Source organism: Lutra lutra, chromosome 13 (assembly GCF_902655055.1).
Source record: "Lutra lutra chromosome 13, mLutLut1.2, whole genome shotgun sequence".
Lineage (NCBI taxonomy): Eukaryota > Metazoa > Chordata > Mammalia > Carnivora > Mustelidae > Lutra > Lutra lutra.
Window position 1 is genome coordinate 31,311,459 of NC_062290.1, and position 27,689 is coordinate 31,339,147.

General features: G+C 38.2%; 1 protein-coding gene across 17 annotated transcripts; it reads right to left on the reverse strand.

The window, feature by feature from the left end:
• Positions 1 to 272: 272 nt before the first annotated feature.
• On the reverse strand, positions 273 to 27,689 carry ZNF510 (zinc finger protein 510). Of its 17 annotated transcripts, none has more exons than XM_047699220.1 (6): positions 27,608 to 27,675; positions 25,901 to 26,050; positions 24,910 to 24,968; positions 8,174 to 8,300; positions 7,790 to 7,885; positions 273 to 4,434 (listed from the first exon to the last, which is right to left on the reverse strand). In XM_047699220.1, the coding sequence occupies exons 2-6, from the start codon at positions 25,920 to 25,922 to the stop codon at positions 2,735 to 2,737; spliced, it is 2,004 nt and encodes a 667-aa protein (XP_047555176.1). In that variant the 5' UTR covers positions 25,923 to 26,050; positions 27,608 to 27,675; the 3' UTR covers positions 273 to 2,734. The 17 variants fall into 17 exon arrangements, with proteins under 17 accessions (XP_047555176.1, XP_047555179.1, XP_047555184.1 ...); XM_047699223.1 differs by lacking the exon at positions 27,608 to 27,675 and adding an exon at positions 27,383 to 27,461 and having other exon boundaries at positions 25,769 to 26,050; XM_047699228.1 differs by lacking the exon at positions 27,608 to 27,675 and adding an exon at positions 27,383 to 27,461 and having other exon boundaries at positions 8,174 to 8,325; positions 25,769 to 26,050.

The window sequence follows — 27,689 nt, forward strand, 5'->3', positions numbered from 1 at the left end:
ACTTTCAATGAATGACTGAATACATAGGTGAATTCATTTCATTCTAGTCGGTAGATGATCTTGAACTTAATAGCAAATCCAATCATAATTCTAAAGATTACATATAAAAAGGGTTATGAGGGAGAGGATTCTAAATATATTAAGAAACTGAGAAAAAGTTTTAAGAATGAAAGACTTTCTTTATATTATCACCTGTTATAAAAACAGAGCAAACAGTAACCTCTTGATTATTTTCAGGGAATAGCACTAACTAGTTATTATCTTCTTTTTTGCAGATGCATCTTGGCAAGGGCATTGGCAGCTCTAGTGTGTGATGTTCCATTTCCAAAGTCCTAGGAGGTATTCTCCTTTTCCTGATTGAAACACTCTTCAGTGAAAAATTCACTATCAGGCTAGAAAGATAGAATATTTTGGCTCATATGAGTTCTATGTTAGCCCTGTTCCCCAAAAGCGGATATGCTGCTAACAGAATCTAGGGAATGGGTCATGAACAGTCTTGTGTGATATCTTTACAAAAAACAATTTAGCATATGAACATATTTAAAATCAGTAGGAAAGGGTGAATTATCAAATGGCATGTGGAATTGGATATTAATACAGAAGGCGAAAAATGTAGATTCTTAGGTCAAATGACATCAAAGGAAGCACTGGTATACCACGAACATTTTACACCTGAGGCTTGTGTCCTTTTTATCTTGCAGTTAAGATGGTGGTTACTTTGCTCTGTCAGTATAATGATGGATCCAGGTAGCAATGTTGACAATCAGGATAGCGGAGGCTTGCTCAACGGCTTGATTCCAGTCATCATTATCATAGAATAGTTACTTAACAAGGGCATCTAGTTTAACAACTCAGGTGTGCTTATTAGCAGCTGACTCCCCCTACCCCCCACAGTTCACAGCACCAAAGAGGAGTGCTTTTGTCAACCTGTAGTTTTACTACCAGTGTGTCAAACAGTGAGGCACAATAAGAACCAGAATCAATAAAAATGCCACAAGTTTCAAATGGAGTATTTGCCAGTGTTGAGAACATCCTTGTGTCCTGCCAATTGAAAGGAGCAGCCACATAATTTTTGGGGTCTGCATAATCAATTCTGGGGTCTTCAAGGTTGAAGAGTCAGTGTTCAGTGATTCCCACTAGCCTGTCAGTGAACCAGGCCCAATTAGAGTAACTTCTATGAATTGAGGGCCCTATTAAGCCAGCAGCTTTGCATCAGGCAAGAGTGGGGGATACATTTCCTTGTAAGGGGCAGCTGCTGCAATGTGATATACAGCTGAGATACTGCTGGGACCAGGGCAGCTATATTCTTAAGTATACCATGTACATTTTACACCTGAGGCTTGTGTCCTTTTTGTTAGGCAGTTGAGCCCAAGAGTAAGCTAACAGCTGCTTTACAAAAGGAGTATACTTGGTAGCCTTGTTAGGGTATCAAGTCAAACTACCCTTCTCCCTGACCCCAAGGGCATCTCCTTTTGCCAGAAATTCCAATCAACAGAATGACTAGTTACAGAGACTGAAGCACAAAGTGGTCATTAAAGGCTGTGGAACCTCAAAGGTATCTTCTTTACACACAATTCTGACTGGAAGAATCCCTTCTGACTTATGGGAAGTAGGAAGTATAACATATAACACATTCCTACTACACTTTCAGATTTAGAAGTAACCACAGTATACTGCACTGGTCAAAAGGGCCCCATTTATTCACAGGCTCACATTCATTTCCTTTGCCTACTGTAACCCCTGCCCTAATAACATTTTTTAAAATCTAGATACTCCCTACCTCCATGTGAAGTGGTAAGATGTTGATTTGGGCACCTGTATCCCATAAAGCCGTAAGTTTGAGCCCCTTTCCTCTCTCAAAGTTCCCCCAAATACTTGGGTGGGTGCCAATGGCCATGGGTCCCCACTGGAGACAGGAAGCTTTCCCTTAAAACAGCTGGTGTTGGGGTATATGGAGGTATGAGTGGCTTCATGACATTAAAGAAACATTTACTTTACTTGCACGAGGTGTGCTCACATTTCAGCCCAAAATCTTCCAATAATTTAAGTTCATCGAAAGCCCTGTAACAGGTGATATCATCTATTTCATTACATTGAAAGGAGATTTTTAAAAAACTGAATTCTCTGATGATCTTTTAGGGATTCCTCACAACACCAACCCTTTAATAAGTGTTGTACCCACTGACTGATATAAGCTTGGCTTACATAATAACTTTCTACCTCTCCAGTAGAGGGATGGCTAAATTATGTTCAAAAGGAAACAGACTTAAACATGTTAGAGCTCAATATTATCAAGCTTACTGCTCAATCACAAAATGTTCAAAAGGTAAAGATGTGAATGAGAATTTTGTTCCACATATTTCAGGCACCCTGGCTGTTACTGTGTAAAAGCTGTGTTAAAGCATGATACTTTACAACTTCAAGGCTATTCTGACAGCATCCTAGTAGTGTCAGTGAGGTCTTTTGTCACAAATGATTGTGGCATAAAACATGAGCATCCACAGTCCAAAGACCTACATGGAGGAAAGGGAGACCAGGAAATTTTCTGAGTTATCTAAAGGGCATGGCTTCTTTCAAAAGGGCTTTGAAATATCAGCCTATGTCTATTCTCTGATAGACTTTCAGGGTTGCTTTTTGGATAAAATTCTTCCTACATTCATATTTATATGTGTGGGTTTTCTGGAGTCAAATGGCTTGGTCTTCCAGACAGAAGGATTTTCCATATTTATTATTATCAATAGGGTTTTCCCTCTCCCTGAATTTTCTGGCAAACATTTAGAGTTGACTTCTTATACAATTTTCCAAGTTCATTACATTCATAAGATTTTTCCTCACTGTGAATTCTCTGATGTATTCTGAGGTTTGATTTCTGGCCAAAACTTTTCCCACATTTGTTACACTGAAAAGGTTTCTCCCCTGTATGAACTCTCTGATGATCACTAAGGATTGCCTTCCGGACAAATTTTTTCCCACATTCATTACACTTAAATGGTTTCTCCCCAGTATGAATCCTCTGATGAACTCTAAGGGTTGATGTCCGGGCAAAAGTTTTCCCACACTCATTACATTTAAATGGTTTCTCTCCTGTGTGTGTTTTCTGATGTTGAATGAGATGGTCTTTTCGCCAGAAGGATTTTTCACATTCATTACATTGATATGTTTTCTCACCGCCATGAGTTCTCTGATGTATCCTGAGGTTTGACTTCTGACCGAAAGTCTTCCCACATTCATTACACTGAAAGGATTTCTCCCCTGTGTGAATTCTATGATGATCTCTGAGGGTTGACTTTTGAACAAAAGTTTTCCCACATTCACTACACATATAGGGTTTCTCTCCTGTATGAATTCTCTGATGTCCCCTGAGGGTTGACTTCTGGACAAATGTTTTCCCACATTCATTACACTTATAGGGTTTCTCTGCTGTGTGAATTCTCCGATGTGTACTAAGGTGTGACTTCTGGGAGAAAGTTTTTCCACATTCATTACATTCAAATGGTTTCTCTCCTGTGTGAGTTCTTTGATGCTGAATGAGATGTCCTTTTTGAAAGAAGGATTTACCACATTCATTACATTTATAGGGTTTTGTCTCAGAGTGAGTTCTCCGGCGTACTTTGTGGGCTAACACCTGGTAGGATTTCCTATTTTCATGATAGTCAAAGGATGTATCCCCAGTTTGTGTTCTGTCATTACATACCAATGGGTTCTCTTCCGTGACAATTCTCTGAAGTTGAGTGAGGTGTGACTTCCTGTTGAAATTATTTCCATTTGCATTATATCCATTATGTTTCACAGGCATATTAAACTTACTGTATTCCTTGACAGCTGATTTCCCACAGAAGGATTTCCCACACTGATTAAGAGGAGAGTATTTCTCCCCAATCCCAGTTCTTTTATAGTCAAAGACAGTTATTTTTTCACTTTTCCCCCTAAATTCATCATCTTTATAGGATTTTTCTCTTGTATGCATACTCTTACATGAAACACAAGCAGCCTCATCATAGATGGCTTTTCCAGTTCCATCGTATTTAAAAGCTTGTTCCAAAGTTTGACACTTTTGATTCTCAGGAAGATTTTCCTTATAACTGAGAGCTTTTCCATTTTTATTATATTCATGAAACTCCTCTCCAGTATGAGTTCTCTCAAACTTAATTTTGAAAGACAAATTTTCACATACACTATAGCAATTTGGTTTTTTTGTTGGATAGGTTCTATTCTTGATGATAAATTGGGAAATATTTTGCAAATTTACTCCCCATGAGTCATATTTACAGGATATTTTTGTTGAAACAGGAGCTATGCACAGATTAAACTGTTTCCCCGAAACTTCCTCTTCTTTTATAGTCAATGGTTTATTATCGATGAATATTATTTCCTGCAAGTGTTTATCTTGGATTTTCTTGTTCCTCTTCATCAGGTCATCATCTCTGTAATCTTCTAAAACAGAGATAAATTGAAGACACCTTATAAACCTTACATTTGTTATGGGTGGGAAATATATAGCCTATCCATTGCATTTCATTTATTGGTTTTCCAAGATCAAATAATTTATGTGTGTGTGTATCCTCATCCTCCTTTAACCAACTGAGCCACCCAGGTACCCCTCTCTCACCCTCCTTTAAAAAAACAATATTGATATAGTGAAAATGAGAGAGAAAACTGGTAATACATACATATCTGTATCTGGATTGTGATAAATTGCATTTTCCTATTGGGGTGGAGAAAGAATAGAAATAAGACTTTTACTGGAGTGGTTAATTTAGGGAACAGAAAAACCAGATAATGGGATGAACACAATGGGACTATATAAACTTAAGTACAGTAACAGAAGAATTAGGAGATAATGAACACTGATAGACTAGGCCCAACAGAGGAAGAGTTTGCTTTGAGGAAATATATTACACTCCTACACACCTAGGCTATACCGATAGAATACTCAATTTGCTATTCCTTATTTCCATTCAATTCTTCAACATCAAATCAAAATTGATAGTACAACCTTCCTCACAATTAAATGAAGAAGTTTATAGTTCAGGATCTAACCCATCTTATAGCCATAAGTCACAGAAATACAAACAAGTGTAAAACTGATAAAAGGAAATCTATTCTTGCAACTAAATTAGATTCACTGCTCAATTCCTGCTGTGGAACCTTTATTTTATCAAAACTGAATGGTTAAGTCAGAATGGCTAAAATTAACAAGTCAGGAAACAACAGGTGTTGGTGAAGATATGGTGAAAAGGAACCCTCCTACATAGTTGGTGGGAACGCAATCTGCTGTAGCCACTCTGGAAAACAGTATTTTTTCCTCAAAAAGTTGAAAATAGAGCTACCCTATAACCCAGCAATTGCACTACTGGGTATTTACCCCAAAGATACAAATAGTGATCCAAAGGGGCACGTGCACCCCAATATTTATAGCAGCAATGTCCACAATAGCCAAACTATGGAAAGAAGCTAGATGTCAATCAACAGATGAATGGACAAAGAAGATGTGGTGTATACACACACACACACACACAATGGAATGCCATGCAGCCATCAAAAAAACCTGAAATCTTGCCATTTGCAACAATATGGATGGAACTAGAGGGTATTATGCTAAGTCAAATATGTCAATCAGAAAAAGACAATTATCATTATGATCTCACTGATATGAGGAACTTGAGAAATAATACAGAGGATTATACGGGAAGGGAGGGAAAAAATGAAACAAGATGAAACCAGAGGGAGACAAACCATAAAAGACTCTTACTCTCAGGAAACAAACTGAGGGTTGCTGGAGGGGAGGAAGGTAGGAGGGATGGAGTGGCTGGGTGATGGACACTGGGGAGGGTATGTGCTATGGTGAGTGCTGTGAATTGTGTAAGACTGATGAATCACACACCTGTACCCCTGAAACAAATTAATACATTATATGTTAGTACAAAAAATTGAATGGTGGGGCACCTGGGTGGCTCAGTGGGTTAAAGCCTCTGCCTTTGGCTCAGGTCATGATCCCAGGGTCCTGGGATCGAGTCCCGCATCGGGCTCTCTGCTCAGCGGGGAGCCTGCTTCCTCCTCTCTCTCTGCCTGCCTCTCTGCCTACTTGCGATCTCTGTCAAATAAATTAATAAAATCTTAAAAAAAAATTGAATGATAAGTGAACTTGATCACTTCATCCTAAACTTCCACATTTCAATTTGACATGAGGGGTATATGTATTTTATGTATGCATGTATGTATGTAAGCTCTATGCCCAATGTGGGACTTGAACTCATGACCTTGAGATCAAGAGTTGCATGCTCTACTGACTGAGCCAGTGAGGTGCCCCAAGGGGTGTGATTTTAAATGGGGGTATCACGGAAGGCCTTGCTGCAAAGATGGCACTCAAAAAAGGTCCAAATCATTTATGCATTCTAGATGGCTGTCCTTTGAAGGTTTTATGTATTTACAACTATCTTTGGTTCATCTCTTCACTCTCTTAAGTATGAAACATAATTTATATCTGCATAAAACTTATATATACCATTTAACAGTACTGAGTGAACACTAGTATAATTAGAAACCATGTCAATCTGAAATCAATACTACGCTGTATGTTAACTAACATGAATTAAAAAAAAAAAAAGAAACCATGTCAAGAAACAGAAAACAAAAATGGCTCTGCAAAAATCCCTACTTATCTCTGCCCAGTTACAACTCCTTCACTCTTAAGAATTCACTACTCTTGGGGCGCCAGGGTGGCTCAGTGGGTTAAAGCCTCTGTCTTCGGCTCGGGTCATGATCCAGGGTCCTGGGATCAAGCCCCGCATCGGGCTCTCTGCTCAGCGGAGAGCCTGCTTCCTCCTTTCTCTCTGCCTGCCTCTCTGTCTACTTGTGATCTGTCAAATAAATAAATAAAAATCTTAAAAAAAAAAAAAAAGAATTCACTACTCTTTTAATATTTATATAATTGTTTCCTTGATTTTCTTTGTGTGGTTTTACCATCAACATATGAATTCCTAAAGATATAACTGAGTTTTGAATTTCTGACATTTAATAAATGCAACCAGACATGCTTATTTATATTGTTTGATTTCTTTTGCTTAAGATTATATATTGAATTAACGCTTAAGGAATACAACTCTTTCTTTATTCTACTGCTGATGAGCCCAATTTTTAACACAAATAAACAATACTGCCATAAGTAAATATTGTTTTATTCATCCTAGGGAATATAATCATGCCTTTCTATAGGGTCTATAGTTAGGAAAGGAATTCCTTAGTTACAAATTATGAAAACTTTAACCTGATCTGATAACTTTTTCCATCAGTAAGTAAGATCCTTTAATAGTTCACATCCTCATCAGGACTTTGCCAAACTTGTTAATGTCACATCATACCATGTGTCTCTCATCTCACTTTGTATTTTACTTTGCATTCCATGAAAGCTAATGAGAGACTGAACACATTTTCAAGGATTTAATGGCCATTTAAAAGTTCCTGTTCAGTCTTTTGCTTATTTTTCAATTGGGATGTCACCTTTTCCTACATTGACTTATAGAAGTTTTTACATTTTTACAATACTTATCCTTTCCAGGTTACTTGTATTATACACATATTCTGCTTCCTTTTAACAGTATATTTTATAAACAAAGTTCTCAATTTTAATGTAGTCAAGTTTATTAATCATTTTCTTTTGATTGGTGCTTTTTTTGCCTTCGAGCCTAAAAGAAAAGTCTTGAAATACAAAGGTGTTTAACGCCAAACGGACCTTCTGGAGTCTTAAATACCCCAAGAGAATTCGGTCTGCTAGTGCTCAGGAACTCACCTCGGTGGCTCTGGTTTGAGAATTCTTCCTCTAAGAACCAAGGCTCCTCTCCTTGCTCCAACTTGAAGATTACTGCTGGTTTGAAAATGCAGTTCCCTGTAAACAGGGAACAATGGTGTATTTAGGATGGATGATGAGCTTTTTAGTTTCCAGAGCGTTAAAAGATATAGCTTCAGAAGCAGCACCCTGAAGACCCTGATTTGAACTTATTATGGCAAGTCATCAAAACACTTCTTTTATTCCTCAAAAGGGCTTAATTTTATACTCTGAATGAAATGTCTCAATAACACTAAAATCTAAATAAAATATTCATGTGTATTGATGCATAAAAAGGAAATGCCTTTTATTTGCTGTGATGAGGGTAAGTTACACTTAAACGCTCACCCACTGAGAGGAGGTTGTTGTAGTTCTCCAGCATCACATCTCTATACAGAGTCCTCTGAATAGGACCCATTTGCTGCCATTCCTCTTGTGTGAATTCCACAGTCACGTCCTTGAATGACACAGATGCCTGCAACAGGACACTTCTGCTCAATCTGAAGGGTTCAGAATTAGTTGACAGAGAAAATATCCCTAAAAACAATTCTTATGCTCACTCTAAAGAGTTTAAAACAAACGAATACAAAGGATGCATATTTTGAATCTAACTTTAACTTACATTTTGGAGGTATTCAATGAGTAAAAATATCTGTAATTTAATTTTTATATTTGTGAGTTCTATCCACATATTGTAAGTATACTAAACTTTGTTTAAAAAAATTTTTAAGCAAAAATGACTAAATTTCCTACAATTTTTACTCAACACCCCAATATACTACCCTGGGCATATTCTAGGGCAGGGGTCAGCAAATTATTACCTGTGGCCAAATCTAGCTTGCCACTTTTTTAATAAATAAAGTTTTCCTGCAAAATAACCACACACACCCAGTTATTCTGTATTGTTCATGGTAGCTTTTGTGCTCTAACACCAGAGCCTAGTAATTCTATCAGAGACATTATAACTATCAAGAACTGAAAACATTAACTATCTGATCAACTATGGACAAAATTGGCCAACTTTTAGACTAACCAATCAATTAAAAAATAGAATAACAGCATAAAAACAACAAAGACAATACAATTAACAGAGAGGGATATATGCAGATTGAAAATAACAGGACAGAAAAAAATATACATAATTATGAGCCAAAGAAAGTTGGTTATATTAACATAAAAACAATAAAGGTAAGAAAGTATGATAATATATAGTAACTATTTATGATCCTTTTAACAGAAAATATAAAAAACATAAATTGGTATGCATTTGAAAACCTAGCTTCCAAATATAGTCAATTCTCTTTATTCACAGATTCTGTACCTGCAAATTCACCTCACTAAAATATACTTCTAACCTAAATACTCATTATTTTGCGATATTTATGGACACTCACCGAAAGGTAGAAGATTTGAGTGTCCAACACATTTTCCCAGCTGGATAATGCTGGATAATGCAAGATAATGCCTTGTCAAATGCTCTTTTTGCAGACTACTTAGCACATTCTTTCCATTTTTGTGACTTTTTTCTTGTGTTCCCCCACCTGTGTAATGCAGGAATGCTGTGTAGTGTTCCTGAGTACAAGAAGGTTGTTATATCCCTCAGGGAGACCAAGTTTGTTACATAAACTTTGAGCATTAATTATGGTGCTGTTGCCCTTTAGTTCTTGTTCAAGAGACATTATATTAAATAAGGTATTTTTTTTAATAAAGATTTTATTTATTTATTTGACACACAGAGAGAGATCACAAGTAGGCAGAGAGGCAGGCAGAGAGAGAGGGAGGAAGCAGGCTCCCTGCTGAGCAGAGAGCCCGATGTGGGCCTTGATCCCAGGACCCTGGGATCATGACCTGAGCCGAAGGCAGAGGCTTTAACCCACTGAGCCACCCAGGCGCCCCTAAATAAGGTATTTTTAAACACACATAAAATAAGGTTGTATATTGAATGGTTGACTAAAATGTTTTGATTAGAAACTCAAAGGAACTTGCTCCCCTAGAAGCAATGATTCAGTATTTACTAATTTAGTGTTCATGGAGATTTTATAGAAAATAACCATGTGAATAGTGAGAATCAACTATATATAACAAGAGTTGACAGAAAATGAGATAGATGGATCCATAGTAATATTAGTCTTATAAAATTATAAGAAATTTTAACACAACTCTCAACTCACAGGGCAAGCAGACTGAAAACACCAATAGAAATTTAGAAAGCGGTCAGCAGTAACCAAGAGGGAAAATCTGGCCTGCTGCTTTTTTTGTTTGTTTGTTTTGTTTTTTAAGTAAGCTTTTATTGGAACACAGTCACGTTCATTTGCTTATGTGTTGTCTATGGCTGCCACAGCACTACAACTGTAGAAAAAGTATTTTCAAAGAGACCACATCTCCCACAAAGCCTAGTACCTGACTTTTACAGATGAAGTTTGCTGACCACTGACATAGAAGGTTTAAATGACATCAATAACCAATTTGAGTAACTGAAACATATAGGATAATATAATCATAACAAATTATTTTCTAGTCTATTTTGCATATTAAAAATAAAGAGAGGGCACCTGGGTGGCTCAGTGGGTTAAGCCTCTGCCTTCAGCTCAGGTCATCATCTCAGGGTTCTGGGATCAAGGCCCACATCGGGCTCTCTGCTCAGCAGGGAGCCTGCTTCCTCCCTCTCTCTCTGCCTGCCTCTCTGCCTACTTGTGATCTCTCTCTGTGTGTCAAATAAATAAATAAAATCTTTAAAAAAAATAAAGATAGTAAGTCTCACCAAATTAGAAAAGATTACAAACATACAGTGTGGCTTTGGATTTTAGCTCAGAGATGCAGAGAGCTGAAAAGAGCAATACGAACAAAAACAAAGGTAGGCAGATTGAAAATTACGGTCTTTTTTTTTTTTTTTAATCCATCAGAGAAATGAAATTGCTTAACAAATAAGCAATTTGAAATCAGGAAAAAGACAGTATCTCTAGGGAGAATCAGGACCCACATGTTTGCTTACTGGACCATATACTACCAAAATTCATATAAGATGATAGAAAGATAAAGCTAGAAATACTTTAACAACCTGCTAAAGGCCGAGATCATGTGTGTCACAGATATATATGATTTCTACCTTTTTGGGATTATTTTCTCCAGGAACATAGTCTGTTCACAGAGAGGAGTGGGGGAGAATTTTGGGGAAGTCCTTTCCTATTCCATGTGATACTGGCTAGTGTAGGGGAAGAAAAGTCATTTCTTAAATCCACTTAGATCTAATTTAGGGAAAGGTCAATAAAACAAATAACTTGAGGCCACTGGTGGTATCCCCTTGCAGTAAGAGGACAGCAGAAGCAGATACTACCAAAATGCTACCCAGACCCATCAGCCTTCTCTCTCCTCAGTAATAAAATATCTAAATGGTAAGATGCAAGTTCTTAGTGAGGTTAAACTGGAAGATAAGCCCTAGAAAACTGTCACTATTTGGCCTGTCTGGTAGCTTCGTGGAACATCCCATTCATAAAACTGTCTTCATCTGACATAACTCAAAGCTTACCCATTGCAAATAGCATTTTCTCTGGGGGAATGAAATTTGTTAAGAAAGAAAAACACCCATGGGATATTCTTTACCATCAGGGCTACCTCAGGCAGTTTGTAACAATTAAAGGAAACAACAGTCTAATTAAAAAGCTTGGAGCATGATAAATACAGAAGGGGCTTTGAAAAGCTCAGACATCTATCTGGGAATCTAGAAGGTGGCACACATGCCCTGGGCTATGTGCATATTCAGGAAACATCTGAGAAAGTACTAAACTTGCTTCTCATTAACCTTGAGGCTCTGTGAAAGAAAATTGAAAGTGAAAACAAGATAGTAAAATGCCATGCTAACTGCTGAAGGCATTCGCCAACCTATACAGAGAGCATCTTGGCAAAGATTGAAACCTTACTGGTTACACGTACTTAAGGAAATCCTTGTCCAATTATTAGCTGACTATTTAGCTAATGGAGCAAAGACTTCGGTAGCTACACATGACAAAGAATATACGTTGTACAGAATCCATTCAACAGAGTCACTAAACAAATGACAGCTGCTGTGGAGTGGTATTTGGATGATAAATTGACACCTTATATTTTAACTGTCAAGTTTGCAATGAAAATTTAAGACATACAAACAAGTGAAAAAGTATGGCTCATACATAGGAAAAACAAGCAAACCCAAAACTATGTATGAAACAGTGTAGAAACTATCTCTGAGGAAGTCCAGACATTGGACTTTCTAAACAAAGACTTTTTTTTGAAGATTTTATTTATTTATTTGAGAGCGAGAGCATAAGTGGAGAGGGGCAGAGGGAGAGAGAGAAGCAGACTCCCCACGGAGCAGGGAGCCTAATGCAGGGTTCCATCCCAGGACCCTGGGATCATGACCTGAGCTGAAGGCAGAGGCTTAACCAACTAAGCCACCCACGCTTGAAATTAAGAATGGTGAAAAATATATTATGTAAGCAGTTACCAACAAAGCTCTGCACTGCCTATAGCAGGACAGAAAATAAATTTTAAGACAAAAATGCAGAGAATAAGGACCTTTTATAATGATAAAAGTGCCAATACATGAAGATGATATAAAAATGACAAACATACATACCTAAAATACAAATACATGAAGCAAAAACTGACAGAATTAAAAAGACAAACAATCCAATAATAACAGTTAGAGATTTCAAAGCCCCACTTTCAAAATGGATAGAACTACTAAATAGAAGACCAATATGGGAGACCAAGACAGATACAAAGATATCTATAAAAACACTCAGGCCGACACTTGCAACATACACATTCTTTAAGTACATATGGAACAACTCTCCAGTATAGATTATACAGGCCACAAAACAAGTCTCAGTACATATTAAAGGTTAAAATTATATAAAGTATCTCCTATGACCAAAATAAAATGAAACAAGGAATCAATGAGAAGGAAAACTGGAAGTTTAAAAATATGTGAACATCAAACACCACACTCTAAAGAAACTCCTCAAAGATTAAAGAATACTAAGAAGGGAATTACAAAATACTTTGAGACAAATGAAAGTGAAAACACAACATATACCAAAACTCATGAAATACAGCTAATGCAGTGCTTATAGGGAAATTTATAGCTGCAACTCCTACATTTAAAAAGATCTCGAGGGACACCTGGGTGGCTCAGTTGGTTGGACGACTGCCTTCGACTCAGGTCATGATCCTGGAGTCCCAGGATCGAGTCCCGCATCGGGCTTCCAGCTCCACGGGGAGTCTGCTTCTCTCTCTGACCTTCTCCTCGCTCATGCTCTCTCTCACTGTCTCTCTCTCTCTCTCAAATAAATAAATAAAATCTTTTAAAAAAATAAAATAAAAAGATCTCGAATTGGGGCGCTTGTGGCTCAGTGGGTTAAGCCTCTGCCTTTGGCTCAGGTCATGGTCTGAGGGTCCTGGTATCAGGGCTCTCTGCTCAGCAGGGAGCCTGCTTCCCCCCTCTCTCTGCCTGCCTCTCTGCCTACTTGTGATCTCTCTCTGTCAAATAAATAAGTAAAATACTAAAAAAAATCTCAAATCCATAACCTAATTGTACACCTTAAGGAACTAGAAAAAATAAGTGTGAACTAAACCCAAAACTAGCAGAAGAAAAGAAATAATAAAGATGAGAGCAAACAGAAAACAACAAAATAAGGAACAGAAAAATAATAGGATCAACAAAACAAAGCTGAATCTTTAGGTAGACCAAGAAAAAAGAACACTCAAATTTACTAAAATAAGAAATGAAGGTGGGGGGCATTACTGACATTTCAGAAACAAAAAGGACTATCAGAGAGTACTATAAACAACTGTACACCAACAAATTAGATAACCTAGAGGAAAAGGACAAATTCCTAGAAACATTCAGACTATTAAAGCCGACTCAAAAAGAAAGAGAAAATATGAACAGATCCCTAGAAGGGGACTGAATTAGTAATTAAAAACCTCCCAATAAAGAAAAGCTTAGGACCAGATGGCTACACTGACAAATTCTACCAAATGTTTAAGAAGAATTACTACAAATCCTTCTCTAACTCTTCCCGAAAAATAGAAAAGGGAACACTTATTAACTTATTCTGAGTTACTCTGAACTAAAGCCAAAGAAATCACAAGAGGACTAATGATCAATATCCTTTATGAATACAGATGCAAAACTCAACAAAATACTAGCGAACAGAATAGCAGTGTATTTTTAAAATGATTATACATCATGACTAAGTAGGATTTATCCCAGAAATGTGAAGATGGCTCACCAAATGAAAATCAATCTATGAAACATACTACGGGAATAGAATGAAGGAAATAAACCATATGATCATCTTGGTAGATACAGAAAAAGCATCTGACAAAATCTAATACCCTGTCATGATAAAACAACAACACTCAACAAACTAGGAATAAAAGGGAACTTCCTGAACACAATAAAAAGCACTTATGGGGCACCTGGCTGACTCAGTAAGTAGAGCATGAGACTATCTGAGGGCTGTGAGTTTAAGAACCCCATGCTGGGGGTAGAGTTTACTGGAAAAAAAATACTTATGATAAATCCATGGCTAATATCATACACAATGCTAAGAGGATGATTTCTTCCAAAAATAAAAAAAAAAATATGACAAGGATGCCTGCTATAACCAATTCTATTTATTACACTGGAAGTTCTAGCCCAAGCAAATAGGCAAAAAAAGAAAGACATCAAATTGGAGAGGAAAAACACATTTTGTATATTTTCTCACATATTATACGGTTTCATTTATTTGAAATGTGCAGACTAGGCACATCTATAGTGACAAAGTTAGTGGTTGTTTCTGGCCTGGTGGGGTATGCTGGGATTGGGCGGGGGGAGGGATGATAGCTAATGGTACAGAGTTTTTTTGGGTTTTGTTTTTTTAGGAGATAAAAATATTCAAAAATTGAGTGCGGTGATGACTGTACAACACTGAATTGTATACTTTAAATGTAAGAATTGTATGGCATGTGAATTATATCTTCATAAACTAAAAAAAGGACATTAAAACAGGATTAATCAGATTTTCTTATATCTATTAAAGAAACTGAATTTATAATTAAAACCAGCTACAAAGAAAATCCCAAGGCCAGGTTGCTTTATTGTTATATCTTCCCAAACATTTGAGGAAGATTTTCCAGAGAAGAGAAAATGAGGACTCACTTCCCAACTCATTTCACGAGAGCATAATATTGATGCCAAAACCTGACCAAGACATTACAATGAAAGGAGAAGTTCAGGCCAATTATCTCTCCACTAATGCATATTTAAAAAAACTAACTGAAACATTAACAAACTGAATCCAGAGACACATTAAAAGATAGTATTTTTTGACCAGGTGGGACTTTTCTCAGGATTCCAAGATTAGTTAAACACTGATAAATCAGTCAATATAATTCATTCTTTTAACAGAATTAAGGAAGAAAATTATATTATTATCTCACTAGATGTAGAAAAAGCATTTCACAAAGTATAATATCTATGTATGATTAAAAGCTCTGAGGAAACCAAAAACAGAACTTCCTTATTCTATGAAACAGTGTGTATAAAAATCCTAGAGTTAAATCCAGACTCAGTGGTGAAATACAGAGTATTTTCTCCTTCACGTGAGGTATAAAACAAGGATTTCTATTATCATCACTTGTATTCAACCTTGTACTAGAAAGACAAGAATAAGGCTTAAAAACCAATTAAAGATACAATGATTGGAAAGGAATAAGTAAAAATGTCTGTATTTGCAAAAGACATGATTGTGCATATTTTTAAAAATCTAAAAGAATCTACAGGGGCATCTGGGTGGCATTTGCCCCTTGGTTTTGGCTCAGGTTGTGATCACAACTGATGGCTGTGAGATGGAGCCTCGGGTCAGGCTCAGCATGGAGTCTGCTTGAGATTCTCTCTCTCTCCCTCTCCCCCTCTGCCCCTCCTGCTCATTCTCTCTGCTATAAAATAAGTAAATAAATAAATAAATAAATAAATCTTTTTTTTTTTAAACAAAAAACCAAAAACCGAAAAGAATCTATAAATAAATTACTAGAATAAGTGAATTTAACAAAATGGCTTGATATAAGATCAGTATTAAAAATCCACTATATTTTAATAAAGCAACAATAAATTAGAAAATGAAATGTTAAAAGCAGTATTATTTATAATAGTACCAAAATAGGGAGGCCTGGGTGGCTCAGTTCGTTGAGCATCCAGCTCTTGATTTAGGGTCAGGTCATGATCTCAGGGTTGTGAGACTGAGCCCCATGTCAGGCTCCATGCTCAGCACAGAGTCTGCTTGTGATTCTCTCTCCCTCTCCTTCTTCCCCTCCCCCAGCTCATGCATGTATGTGTGTGTGTGTGTGTGTGTGTGTGTGTGCGCACGCGCATGCGTGTACGCGCACTCTCTCTCACTCAATAAATAAAATCTTAAAAAAATACTAAAAAAAATAAATCAAATACGCAGGAATAAATCTAGTGAAACATGTACGTCAAAGACTTCGCCTCTACTCTGAAAAACTACCCAGCCAGATTTTCTGTGGAAAATGATGGAATTCTATGAAAATACAAAGGATTTAAATTAGTCAAATTTTTTTAAAGAAGTAAAACTTTAAGACCTTACTCTTCCATATTTCGTGACTTACTGTAATACAATAGTAATTAGGACAGTGAAATACTAGGAAAAAGGCAAATAATTGGATCAAAGGAAGAGAATATAGTCTAAATGTAGACCTATATTTATATATGGTCACTTGATTGGAAACAGAGGCCCGGCTACAATTTAGTGGACACAGGACAGTCTTTTCAACAAACAGTGCTAGTGCAACTTATTACCCACATGAAAATAAGAATCTTGACAATTATCTTATACCACACACAAAAACATTTGCAGGCGGATCAAGCTCAAATAATCAAGCATCTGCTAAGAACTAGGAGAATATCTGTGATCTTGGAGAACGAAAAATCTTTCAAAGAGACATACAAAGAACTGTCATTAGAGAAGACGTTCATATTAACCTTTATTAAATTTAAGAACCTGGTTTATCAAAAGACATTACTTTAAAAAAAAGTCAAGCCAAAGAATCCAAAAACAGTTGCAACATTCACATCTGACAAATGACTTGTGTGGATAATACAAAAAAACTGACTAATCAATAATATAAAAGCAAGGAATCTAATAAAGACAGAGAACTGAGCAGGTACTTTACATAAAAGAACATCTACATGGCCAAAATACAAATAATGGTACTGAAATTAGTATTTATTACAGGAAAGCAGACTATTAATTTCAAAGAGAGACCACTCTCTGACTGTAAAGTCCGACTATAGCAAGTGTTGGTGAGAATTTAGTACAGCTAGAACACGAGTAGTATAAATTGGTTCAAGCACTTTAGCAAGCTAATTGTTGTATATATTAAAGCTGAACATATGTTTATTCTATGAATCAGCCATTCTACTTCTAGGTATAACCAAGAGAAATGAAGATATACCAAGAGACACACAGGAATGTTCACAGCAGCTTTATTCATAGCAGTCCCCAAATGGGAAAATACAAGTGAAAAACTCACCAACATGAGAACAAACAAATAAATCATCATACAGTCATTTAATGAAATACTGCTCAGCAATAAAAAAGGAAGTAGTGAAACATAGCAAGACTGATGATCTCAACAATGATGTGTACAGAGAAACAAGCTGGACCTCCCTTCCTCTGAAAAAGAGTACAGATTATATGATTCCATTTATATAATGTTCAAAAATGAAGTTATTTTTTTTTCCGACGTGATGTTAGAATAGTAGTTGTCTCTGCAAGACAGAGCAGTAGTTATTATCTGGAAATTGGAAGGAGGAAAACTTCAAGGGTGATGAAATGTTCTTCATCTTAATCTGAGTGGTAAATTACATCTGTATATATGTGCATATATGTAAAAATCCACCCAGTTCATATTTAAGAATGCACTTCACTAGTATTAAAACTGTACCTCAGTTAAAGAAAGAAATAAAAAAAAAATAAAGAGTGCATACAAGAGAAAAACTAGCAAAATTTTATAGTTAATAATTTAGGAAGGTAAGAAATATCTATTACATTACCCCTTTGTATCTTTCCATAACTTAAAAATTTCCCAAAATGTCACTGGTAAAAATGAAAAGAACCTGGTCTGGCAGACAAACTCTATCCAAAGACAAATGATGAAACAGGGAAATATAGGTCACACGTCAGAAAAACGATTAACTCTTTAATAATTAAAAAGCTATTAAAATTAGCAAAAAGGAGGAAGGTTGATTACACAAACAAACACACACAGATGACTCAGAACTATACTAAATTGTGCACAGTCTCAGCTCTCATACACTTCTGGAACAGGGATCATCACCATTCTGCCCTTGTGCCAAAAAAACCTCCAGAGTCATCTTGACTCTTACTTTACCCCTTTCACATTTTTCACATTCTGTTCATACTTCCAGATTAAAAATGAAACTGCTTTTATTCCATGAATTTCTTCCCCATGTTCTATGTCAGAACTCAGATGAAACCAAACCCTTAACGATGGCATCCAAGGACTTCTAGTGTTACACAGTTTTTGCTTTATGCAAAACGCATACATTGAGGTTATTAGGGTGGGTGCTAACCCAATTTGATTAGTGTCCTTTTAAGAAGAAATCTGGACACAGATATGTACAGAGGGAAGATGGTGTGAAGACACAGGGGAAAAGCCCTTCATAAGCAAAGAAAAGAGGCCTGGAACAGATTCTTCCCTCACAGCCCTCAGAAGGAACCAACCCTGTCCATTCCCTGATTTTGGATTTTGAGCCTTCATACTGTGAGGAAATAAATTGTTGTGTAAGTAACTCAGACTGTGGTACTTTATTATAGCGGCTCTAGCAGACTAATATACCTAGTCTGGTTCCAACATTTATCTTGATCTCTCTTATTATCCCCTAAGAGGAATTCCAAGGTGTAATATGCAAAGATTCTTACTGGACCTTGGATGCTTTGTTTAGGCCTTCATGTTGTTTCCTCAAAATGCAGTAACCTCCCTCTACTCTGCACCAGTTAAAATCCCACCTATTCTTCAGGACTGACATAATCCTTCCCAACTATCCACCTTTGACCAACTAGGCCTACAACATCAATCTGTCCTTTCTGTGACAAATTACAAACCCTGATACTGATTCAACTCAAATGATCAATTAATCAGCTAATTCCCTTAATTATAACTTGTTTCCAGTGTATGAAGAAATCTCCGCATTATTCCCAGCACCTCCTATGTATTATCTTCTCCAAGGGGACTGTACTTGCCCACAAGAAGTTCAGTCTTTCTTACAAGCATACAAACAGTATGGAAATGACTCAGTCTTAAAGAGGAGGCAGCTAACTGACATTTTAGAAACAGCACAAGACAGGGGTGTCAGGAAAACATCCTCTTGGACAGTCCTTCATTCAGAAGAACAGGACTCTTTGTCATGCGCAGAACAAGTATGCACAGGTTTCTAGGACAAAAGATAGTAACCACTTGGGCTCTACCTTGTGAGAAACGAGGTATTTTTCTGATAATAGAAACCCCAATACTTTCAGTGGCCCAGTTCCATATAGAGAGGGAATAATCTTTTATTTAAAAAGTTTAATAAGCAGTCTCAACTAGAGAAGCTGATGGCTTACAATGAAGCCTATGAAAATGAACCTATGGCAGTTCCTGACCTTGAAGATAATGGTCTAACTGGACAAATATCCTATCAGGAGACTTCTGGCAATGTATGAAGTAAAGTTGGGGCTGTACAGATTTGGAAAAGGGAAATTAGCCCAGAGGGAGACAAGGGGAAAGAAAAGAGTATTGTTTTCTAGATGAGGCAACCAAAGCTAACTCGTGACACATAAACGCAAAAAGCCAGGAGCGCCTGCGTGGCTCAGTAGTTAAGCGTCTGCCTTCAGGCTCAGGTTATGATCCCTGGGTTCCGGATGGAACCCGCATTCGCCTCCCTGCTCAGCGGGAAGCCTGCTTCTCCCTCTCCCACTAGCCCTGCTTGTGCTCCCTCTCTCACTGTGTCTCTCTCTGTCCAATAAATAAATAAAATCTTTAAAAAAAAAAAGTAAAGAGCCAGACCTCACATCCATTAGAACGGTCACTATCAGAAAACATCAAGTGTTGACGAGGATGTGGAGTGACCAGAATCCCTGTGCACTGCTGGTGGGAAATGGAAAATGGTGCAGCTACTGTGGAATGGAATGGTGGCTCCTCAAAAAATTAAACATAGAATTACCACATGATTTAGCAATTCCATTTCTGGGTATAAAGATCCATTAGACTACTAGTGTCTTGAAGAGGTGTTTGCACTCCTATGTTCACAGCAGCATTATGTGCAATAACCAAACGGTGAAAGGAACCAAAATGTCTATCACTTGATGAAGAGATTAAAAAAAAATGTGGCATATATACACAATGCCTTATTATTCAGCCTTACAAAGGAAGGAAATTCCGATACATGCTACAACATGCATGAACTTTGAGTACTTTATGTTAAATGAAATAAGCCAGTCACAAAAAGACAAATACTACATGGTTCTACATATATGAATAGGAAAATTAATAGACAACAAGTAGAATTTGCCAGAGACTGAATGGTGGGAGGTATGAAGAATGGTTGTTTCATGGGTATAGAGCTCTAGTTCTGTAAGATGAAGAGTTCTGGAGATTGGCTGCACAGCAATATGAATGTACTTAACATTACTGACCTGTACAGTTAAAAAAAATGGCTAAGATGATAAACTTTGTTACCCGGATTTTACCACAATTAAAAATAAATGAAAACAAAGAAAAAGAAAGTAAAAAGCTACCTGTCTTAGTTGTACAGGCCGCCCTAACAAAATACCATAGACTGGGTAGCTTAAATGGTAGACATTTTTTTTTCCTCATAGTTCTAGAGGCCACGATCAGAGTAACAGCATGGGTGGGTTCTGGCTTCCTGGCTTATAGACACTCTCTTCCTGGCTTATAGACGGCCACTTCTTGCTGTGTCCTCACATGGCCTTTGCCTAGTGCCTGTGTATGGAGAGACAGAAAATCTGATCTCTGTCTCTCTCTCTCCCTTTTTTTAAAAGACCATTAACCCTATTAGATTAGTATCCCACCTTTATGACTTTACGTAACTTTATTCCCTCTTAAACATTCTATTTCTAAATAGTCACACTGTGGGTGAGGGATTCAACATATGAACTTGTGAGTGGGGACATAATTCAATTCATAGTATCCGGTGAATAGGATGAGGATGTGGTTCTAAAGGTCAATTAGGAGAAGACAATGAGAAGATGATATGATGTAGTGAGGAATAGGAGGATATTTTTAAAAAACTAAATGAGGCTCTTCGACCTCAGCCACAGCAACATCTTCCTAGGAACATCACCAAAGGCAAGGGAAGCAAGGGCAAAAATGAACTTTTGGGATTTTATCAAGATCAAAAGCTTTTGCACAGCAAAGGAAACAGTGAACAAAACCAAACGACAACTGACAGAATGGGAGAAGATATTTGCAAATGACATATCAGATAAAGGGCTAGTGTCCAAAATCTATAAAGAACTTAGCAAACTCAACACCCAAAGAACAAATAATCCAATCAAGAAATGGGCAGAGGACATGAACAGACATTTCTGCAAGAAGACATCCAGATGGCCAACAGACACATGAAAAAGTGCTCCATATCACTCGGCATCAGGGAAATACAAATCAAAACCACCATGAGATATCACCTCACACCAGTCAGAATGGCTAAAATTAACAAGTCAGGAAATGACAGATGCTGGCGAGGATGCGGAGAAAGGGGAACCCTCCTACACTGTTGGTGGGAATGCAAGCTGGTGCAACCACTCTGGAAAACAGCATGGAGGTTCCTCAAAATGTTGAAAATGGAACTACCCTATGACCCTGCAATTGCACTGCTGGGTATTTACCCTAAAGATACAAACGTAGTGATCCGAAGGGGCACGTGCACCCGAATGTTTATAGCAGCAATGTCTACAATAGCCAAACTATGGAAAGAACCTAGATGTCCATCTACAGACGAATGGATAAAGAAGATGTGGTATATATACACAATGGAATACTATGCAGCCATCAAAAGAAATGAAATCTTGCCATTTGCGACGACGTGGATGGAACTAGAGGGTATCATGCTTAGCGAAATAAGTCAATCGGAGAAAGACAACTATCATATGATATCCCTGATATGAGGGAGAGGAGATGCAACATGGGGGGCTGAGGGGGTAGGAGAAGAGTAAATGAAACAAGATGGGATTGGGAGGGAGACAAACCATAAGTGACTCTTAATCTCACAAAACAAACTGAGGGTTGATGGGGGGGGGTTGGGAGAGGGGGTGGGGTTATGGATATTGGGGAGGGTATGTGCTATGGTGAGTGTTGTGAAGTGTGTAAACCTGGCGATTCGCAGACCTGTACCCCTGGGGATAAAAATATATGTTTATAAAGCTGTAAAAAAGAAAAAGAAAAAAAGAAAAAAGAAAGGATGAATACCCAAGTTTTGTAGCAACATGGACGGGACTGGAAGAGATTATGCTGAGTGAAATAAGTCAAGCAGAGAGAGTCAATTATCATATGGTTTCACTTATTTGTGGAGCATAACAAATAGCATGGAGGACAAGGGGAGATGGAGAGGAGAAAGGAGTTGAGGGAAATTGGAAGGGGAGGTGAACCATGAGAGACTATGGACTTTGAAAAACGATCTGAGAATTTTGAAGGGGTGGGGGGTGGGAGGTTGGGGGCACCAGGTGGTGGGTATTGTAGAGGGCACGGATTGCATGGAGCACTGGGTGTGGTGCAAAAATAATGAATACTGTTATGCTGAAAAAAATAAAAAAATAAAAAAAAAAAAACAACAAAAAAAAAACTAAATGAGGTTTGGTTTTGCTGTATAATAAAGTTACATAGTAAATTTTTTAATGTCATATTCCCCACTGGACTGTGACCACTATTTGTATAGAAAACATCTGTATTGTTTAGACTTTAAGTTCTTTTAAGTTAAGTGCATGTCACTTACTTGGAACATCTTGGCTACTCAATAAACAGTTGCCAAAAAACTCAGAGCACCAATAAAGTTAAAAATAAAAGAAGTAGGAAGGGGTAATGTCTCCAAAGCCTGAATGTTATTCTGAGGAACTAGGAATTTTATTGTGTGGGGTGAGGAACCACCGAGATGAGTTACACATGTTCAAGATATTACTTCCCTAGGATTTAGATGAACTACCCATGTGGAAGAGGTGCTTGAGTAGGTGAAGAGAGAAGCGGGCAGGCTGGAAGAGAAGCTATTCCAACAGCTCAGGTGCAAGACCATGAGATAGCAGTAGGAGAAATAAAGTAGAGAAATGCATTTAAAGTGCATTAGGTTTGACCATATAAAATGGCTGTTATCTTTAACAAATAAGTAGCAAGACATGATTGCACACCAGATGTGGCAGGAGTTGAGACAGTGAGAATAAGGAGACAGGGATGTATTGTACTTTTGTGGCTTGGGTGTCTGGCTGACTGGGACATTATCATCTAACAGGGAATGATGAGGGCAATTAGTTTGGGAAGGACCGTAAATGGGGCTATAAATGTTAACTTTTACTTTGAATCAGTTGAGCTGGCGGTACCTTGCAGATACCTATACAGAGATGCTGAGTCAACTATGTCCAACATGGCAGTCACTAGCCATGTGTAACTATTTAAAACTTGAATTAGCTGCATTTCAAGTTCTCAACAGGCATATGTGGGTAGTGGCCATCATTTGGGATAACGCAGATACAGATTGCTTCCCTCATCATAAAATGTGTTATTGGTGGGGCACCTGGGTGGCTCAGTTGGCTAATTGTCCAACTCTTGATTTGGGCTCAGGTCATGACCTTGGGGTTGTGAGATGAAGCCCCGCATAGGGCCCCACACTTAGCTGGGAGTCTGCTTGGGATTCTCTCTCCCTCTAACTCTACCCTTCCCCCTGCTCATGTGCTCTCTCTCTCTCTCAAAAAATACATAAAATAAAATTAACAAAAATTTTAAAAAGTGCTACTGGTCACAGTGGGCTGCAGAGCCACCTTTGTGCAAACTGGGAAAAACATCATTGTTGAAACCAGAGTGGGGATAAAATGAGTCAAAAAGCCCATCTAGAAAAATAGTAAAAAGGAAGGGAAACTTGTGATGAGACACATGAAAGGGCAAAAGAGAGATGATTCCATGAAAGAAACAGGAAGGATGGCAGCAGAGGCCATCACAGACACCAACACTGGCAACCTTCCAGATGGACAGAGTGGGTGCACAGTCAGGCACTGCAGACAGATCTATGAGGTAAGGACGAGGCAAGACCCACTGGATTTGACTATAGTTAGGTCACTGGTGATGCAGGTCACAGGCATATGAGTAGAGACACCAAGGCCTCAAGCAGTAGACAGAAATGTGAATGTAAAGTGTTGGCAGCATTTGCTACCGAACAGAACTTTAAGTTCTCTGTTGAACTTGTTCAAGACACATATTTGAGAGAAATATTCACAAAGAGCTATTTTCAGGACATGAATGTACCAGCTACTCATGCTGACCTCTAGTTAGTTTAAGTATTATCTCTGGAACTAGAAGAATAGTCAGGAAAAGGTCTACTTCTTCTGTTTTATTTAGATGGACAACTGTATTAACAAAAGCCCTGCTTTGGCAATGTGCCCTTACTTCCACTGGGGGAAAAGTGGGAAAAACATTCTACAATTATTTCTGGGTTGTTATTGGAAAGATCTGCACTATCACCTACCTGAAGATGAACAAAGATATTTTCCATGAGGAAGGCTTAAGATTCTCATCAGCACAAATCTTGAAACAAATATCTGACTCTCTGCCATGGCTATCAGAAAGAAATCTGCACTACACTTTGGAAAATCTGTAACTTACTAGGACTGCCATCTATCCACATGTCAACTCTGCTGTACTACTCATCTGCTTTTCTCTACCTTCCTTGAATAGTTCTGATACATTTCCATTTCTACATTTCTATGTTAATTAACTACCTATAAAATCCATTATAAAAAAAGTGTATATAAATAACTCACCTGAGATGTGTTCATTTTCTGCTGTTGTTGGGAGAGTACAGAGAACTGTGATGGGTAAGCTGGGGATAAGGAAAGAGGAATGAAATTATGAGAGGTCTGGTGAGCTTTTGCCAGTATCCTAAAAAATCTCACCACACCCACTGGGGTAAAGGCCTCCCTATGGAAAAATGTTCTGTTGACCCTTAAGGGGCAGGAAGCACCACACAGAGACAGCACTCCCAGAATATGTAATACATCTCTGATATGATCATGTGATTGTAACCCTGTTGTTTTTCACTGGTGACTGTAAATTATTTCTTATTCATTTAAAAAATGTGTATCTCCCTCTGACTAATCAACAAAAAAATTAAAACAGAGGGTAATATTAATATCCTATTATTTATACTTTGAGTTAGAAAATCAACAGAAAACTCTGGGGGAAAAAAGATGCTTAGTGCCAAAGTATTTTAAAATCATTTTGTTCTTTTGGTAAGACTTTTCATGAGACACTTCTAGTGACTTATGTGTGACAGAATGAACTGCACTGTGCTTTGCTCCTCGTTCTGTCCTGGGTGACCAGGGGACATACATCTCAGGCTCTTTTTTTTTTTTTTAATTTCAAAAGAGTCAAAGATAGACATCCCCTCCAATACCATCATTTTATAATTCTTTATGTTCAGGATAAAGGAAGCCTCAGCATATCTCTAGATGCCACTTGTGATGGACACACATGAGAGTGGCTTAGAATCTGGAAAGAGGGAAAAATGAAGAAAATGGGGGGCTCTTTAAGAAGGAATGAGACTGAATTTCCTTGGCTCTGGCTGTGGCTTTTCATGTATGGCCTGATAGTCATTCACCTCTTTCAACCCCAGCTCACCACCTTCTGCAAGCTGGTCCAGTTTCCACTGTCATACAGTCTGTGATAGCTTCTGTATGTGGTAACATCACCAAGTCTGGCTCTTTCTGGACAAGGAAATTAGAACTGTTTCTGGTGGAGCAAATTAGGACCCACTCCTTTCTAGGTTCTTCTGCATGTTCTGAAGCTCTGGTGAGAGTGGTTCCTGTCAGATGAGCTCTTCTTCCAGGTGGGACTCCTGTCCCCAGAGCTCCTCTCCTGCCTGCCACACAAGAGTTACTTTGTTCCAGACATGGAGACTTAGGCCTAGGAAACAAATTCCTCTTAGTTGAAACTTTCACTGAGAACAAAGTTTCTCAACTTCAGCAGTGCTGACATTTTGGGCTGCATAATTCTTTATCACATGGGGGTTGTGCATTGTAGGATGTCTAGCAGCATTTCTGGCCTCTACCCACCAGACACTAGTAGCACTCCTCCTCGGTTGTGACAATCCAAATCATCTTCAGCCATTTCCAAAAGTTCCTCCCTCCCTCCCTCCTTCCTTCTCTTCCTCTTTCTTTTCCTTTCTTTTCTTTTCTTTTCTTTCTCTCCTTCCTTCCTTTTCTTTCCTTTCTTTCCTTCCCTCCCTCCTTTCTCTTTCTTCCTTCCTTCCTTTCTTCTTGCTTTCTTTCTATTTTTAAAATTATATGGTTGATACTAAGGAAAGAGCCCAGATGTCCATCAACAGATGAATTGATAAAGAAAATGTAGTGTACACACACACACACACACACACAATGCTGGACTATTACTCAGCCATCAAAAAGAATGAAATCTTGCCATTTGCAACAACATGGCTAAAACTAGAGAGTATCATAGTTAAGAGAAAATAGTCAGAGAAAGACAATTATCACATGATTTCACTCATATGTAGAATTTAAGAAACAAAACAGGATCATAGGGGAAGGGAGGTAAACATAAGAAGAAAATAGGGAGACAAACCATAAGAGACTCTTAACTATAAGAAAACAAACTGAGTATTGCTAGAGGGTAGGTGGATGGGGGGATGGGGTAACTTGGTGGTGTACATTAAGGGTGCACATGATGCAATGAGCACTGGGTGTAATATGCAATTGATGCATCACTAAACTATCTCTAAAACAATACACTATATGTTAATTAATTGAATTAAAATAAAATTAAAAAAATAAAATTACATGGTTATACCTGTAAGTAGGGTGGCAATAAAGATTAAGTTAAATACTAAATAAAAAAGAACAAAGTGTCTTCCAAGTATGATGGAAGCCAATACTACATGTTGGCTTATACCTTGTACCTATTAGAGCTTACCCACTAGCACTTGGCTAAACGCTTTATAGACGATGACTTATCTCTTTCCGAACAATGCCACAAAGCAGTTTTTACTAATATTCTTATTTTCAGATGAGAACCTGACTTATGTCCAAGTGACAAAGGAGGAAACTACCCGATCTTTCTGGCTTAAATTTAGGGTTAAGACCGGGGCGCGCTGTATGCCAGTTCGACGGTCTATATCCAATACCCTTAAAGCACATTACCCTCCCGCCGCCAGCAAGGGATCTTCCCAGGGCCGGCTGCAGTAAGCTTCCGCACTCCAGTCCACAAGTAACATCTTCCTACAGCACTCGCCCCATCTGGGTCCCCGGAGCCCGCGGGTCTGAGGCCCGCCCCCAACCGCCTTTGCCAGGTCTAGGTTCTCGTCTGACTCCGGCATAAGCGGCGGGGCTCCGGCCTTGGGGAGAGCGGGGAGTTCCCGAGACGTTCGAGTCCCTTCCTCGGGCCACAAACCCACCCGGCCCGGCGGGGCGCGCGGAGGCCCAGGAACCCACGCCCAGCTCCTCTCACCTGAGGGCAAACCTGCCGCACCCTCAAGGCCTGAGAGGGCGGAAGCAGGGAAGTGGGGTTGATTGCACATGCGCATGGGAAA

What these genes read in the sequence shown, in the direction of transcription:
- ZNF510 (XM_047699217.1), bottom strand. Translation starts at nt 27,476, where the DNA reads ATGCCGGAGTCAGACGAGAACCTAGACCTGGCAAAGGCGGTTGGGGGC. An exon ending in AGAAAATGAACACATCTCAG is followed by an intron (nt 8,301 to 24,909) that starts GTGAGTTATTTA and finishes GTCCTGTTGCAG; the next exon opens with GCATCTGTGTCATTCAAGGA. An exon ending in CAACAACCTCCTCTCAGTGG is followed by an intron (nt 7,886 to 8,173) that starts GTGAGCGTTTAA and finishes CCCTGTTTACAG; the next exon opens with GGAACTGCATTTTCAAACCA.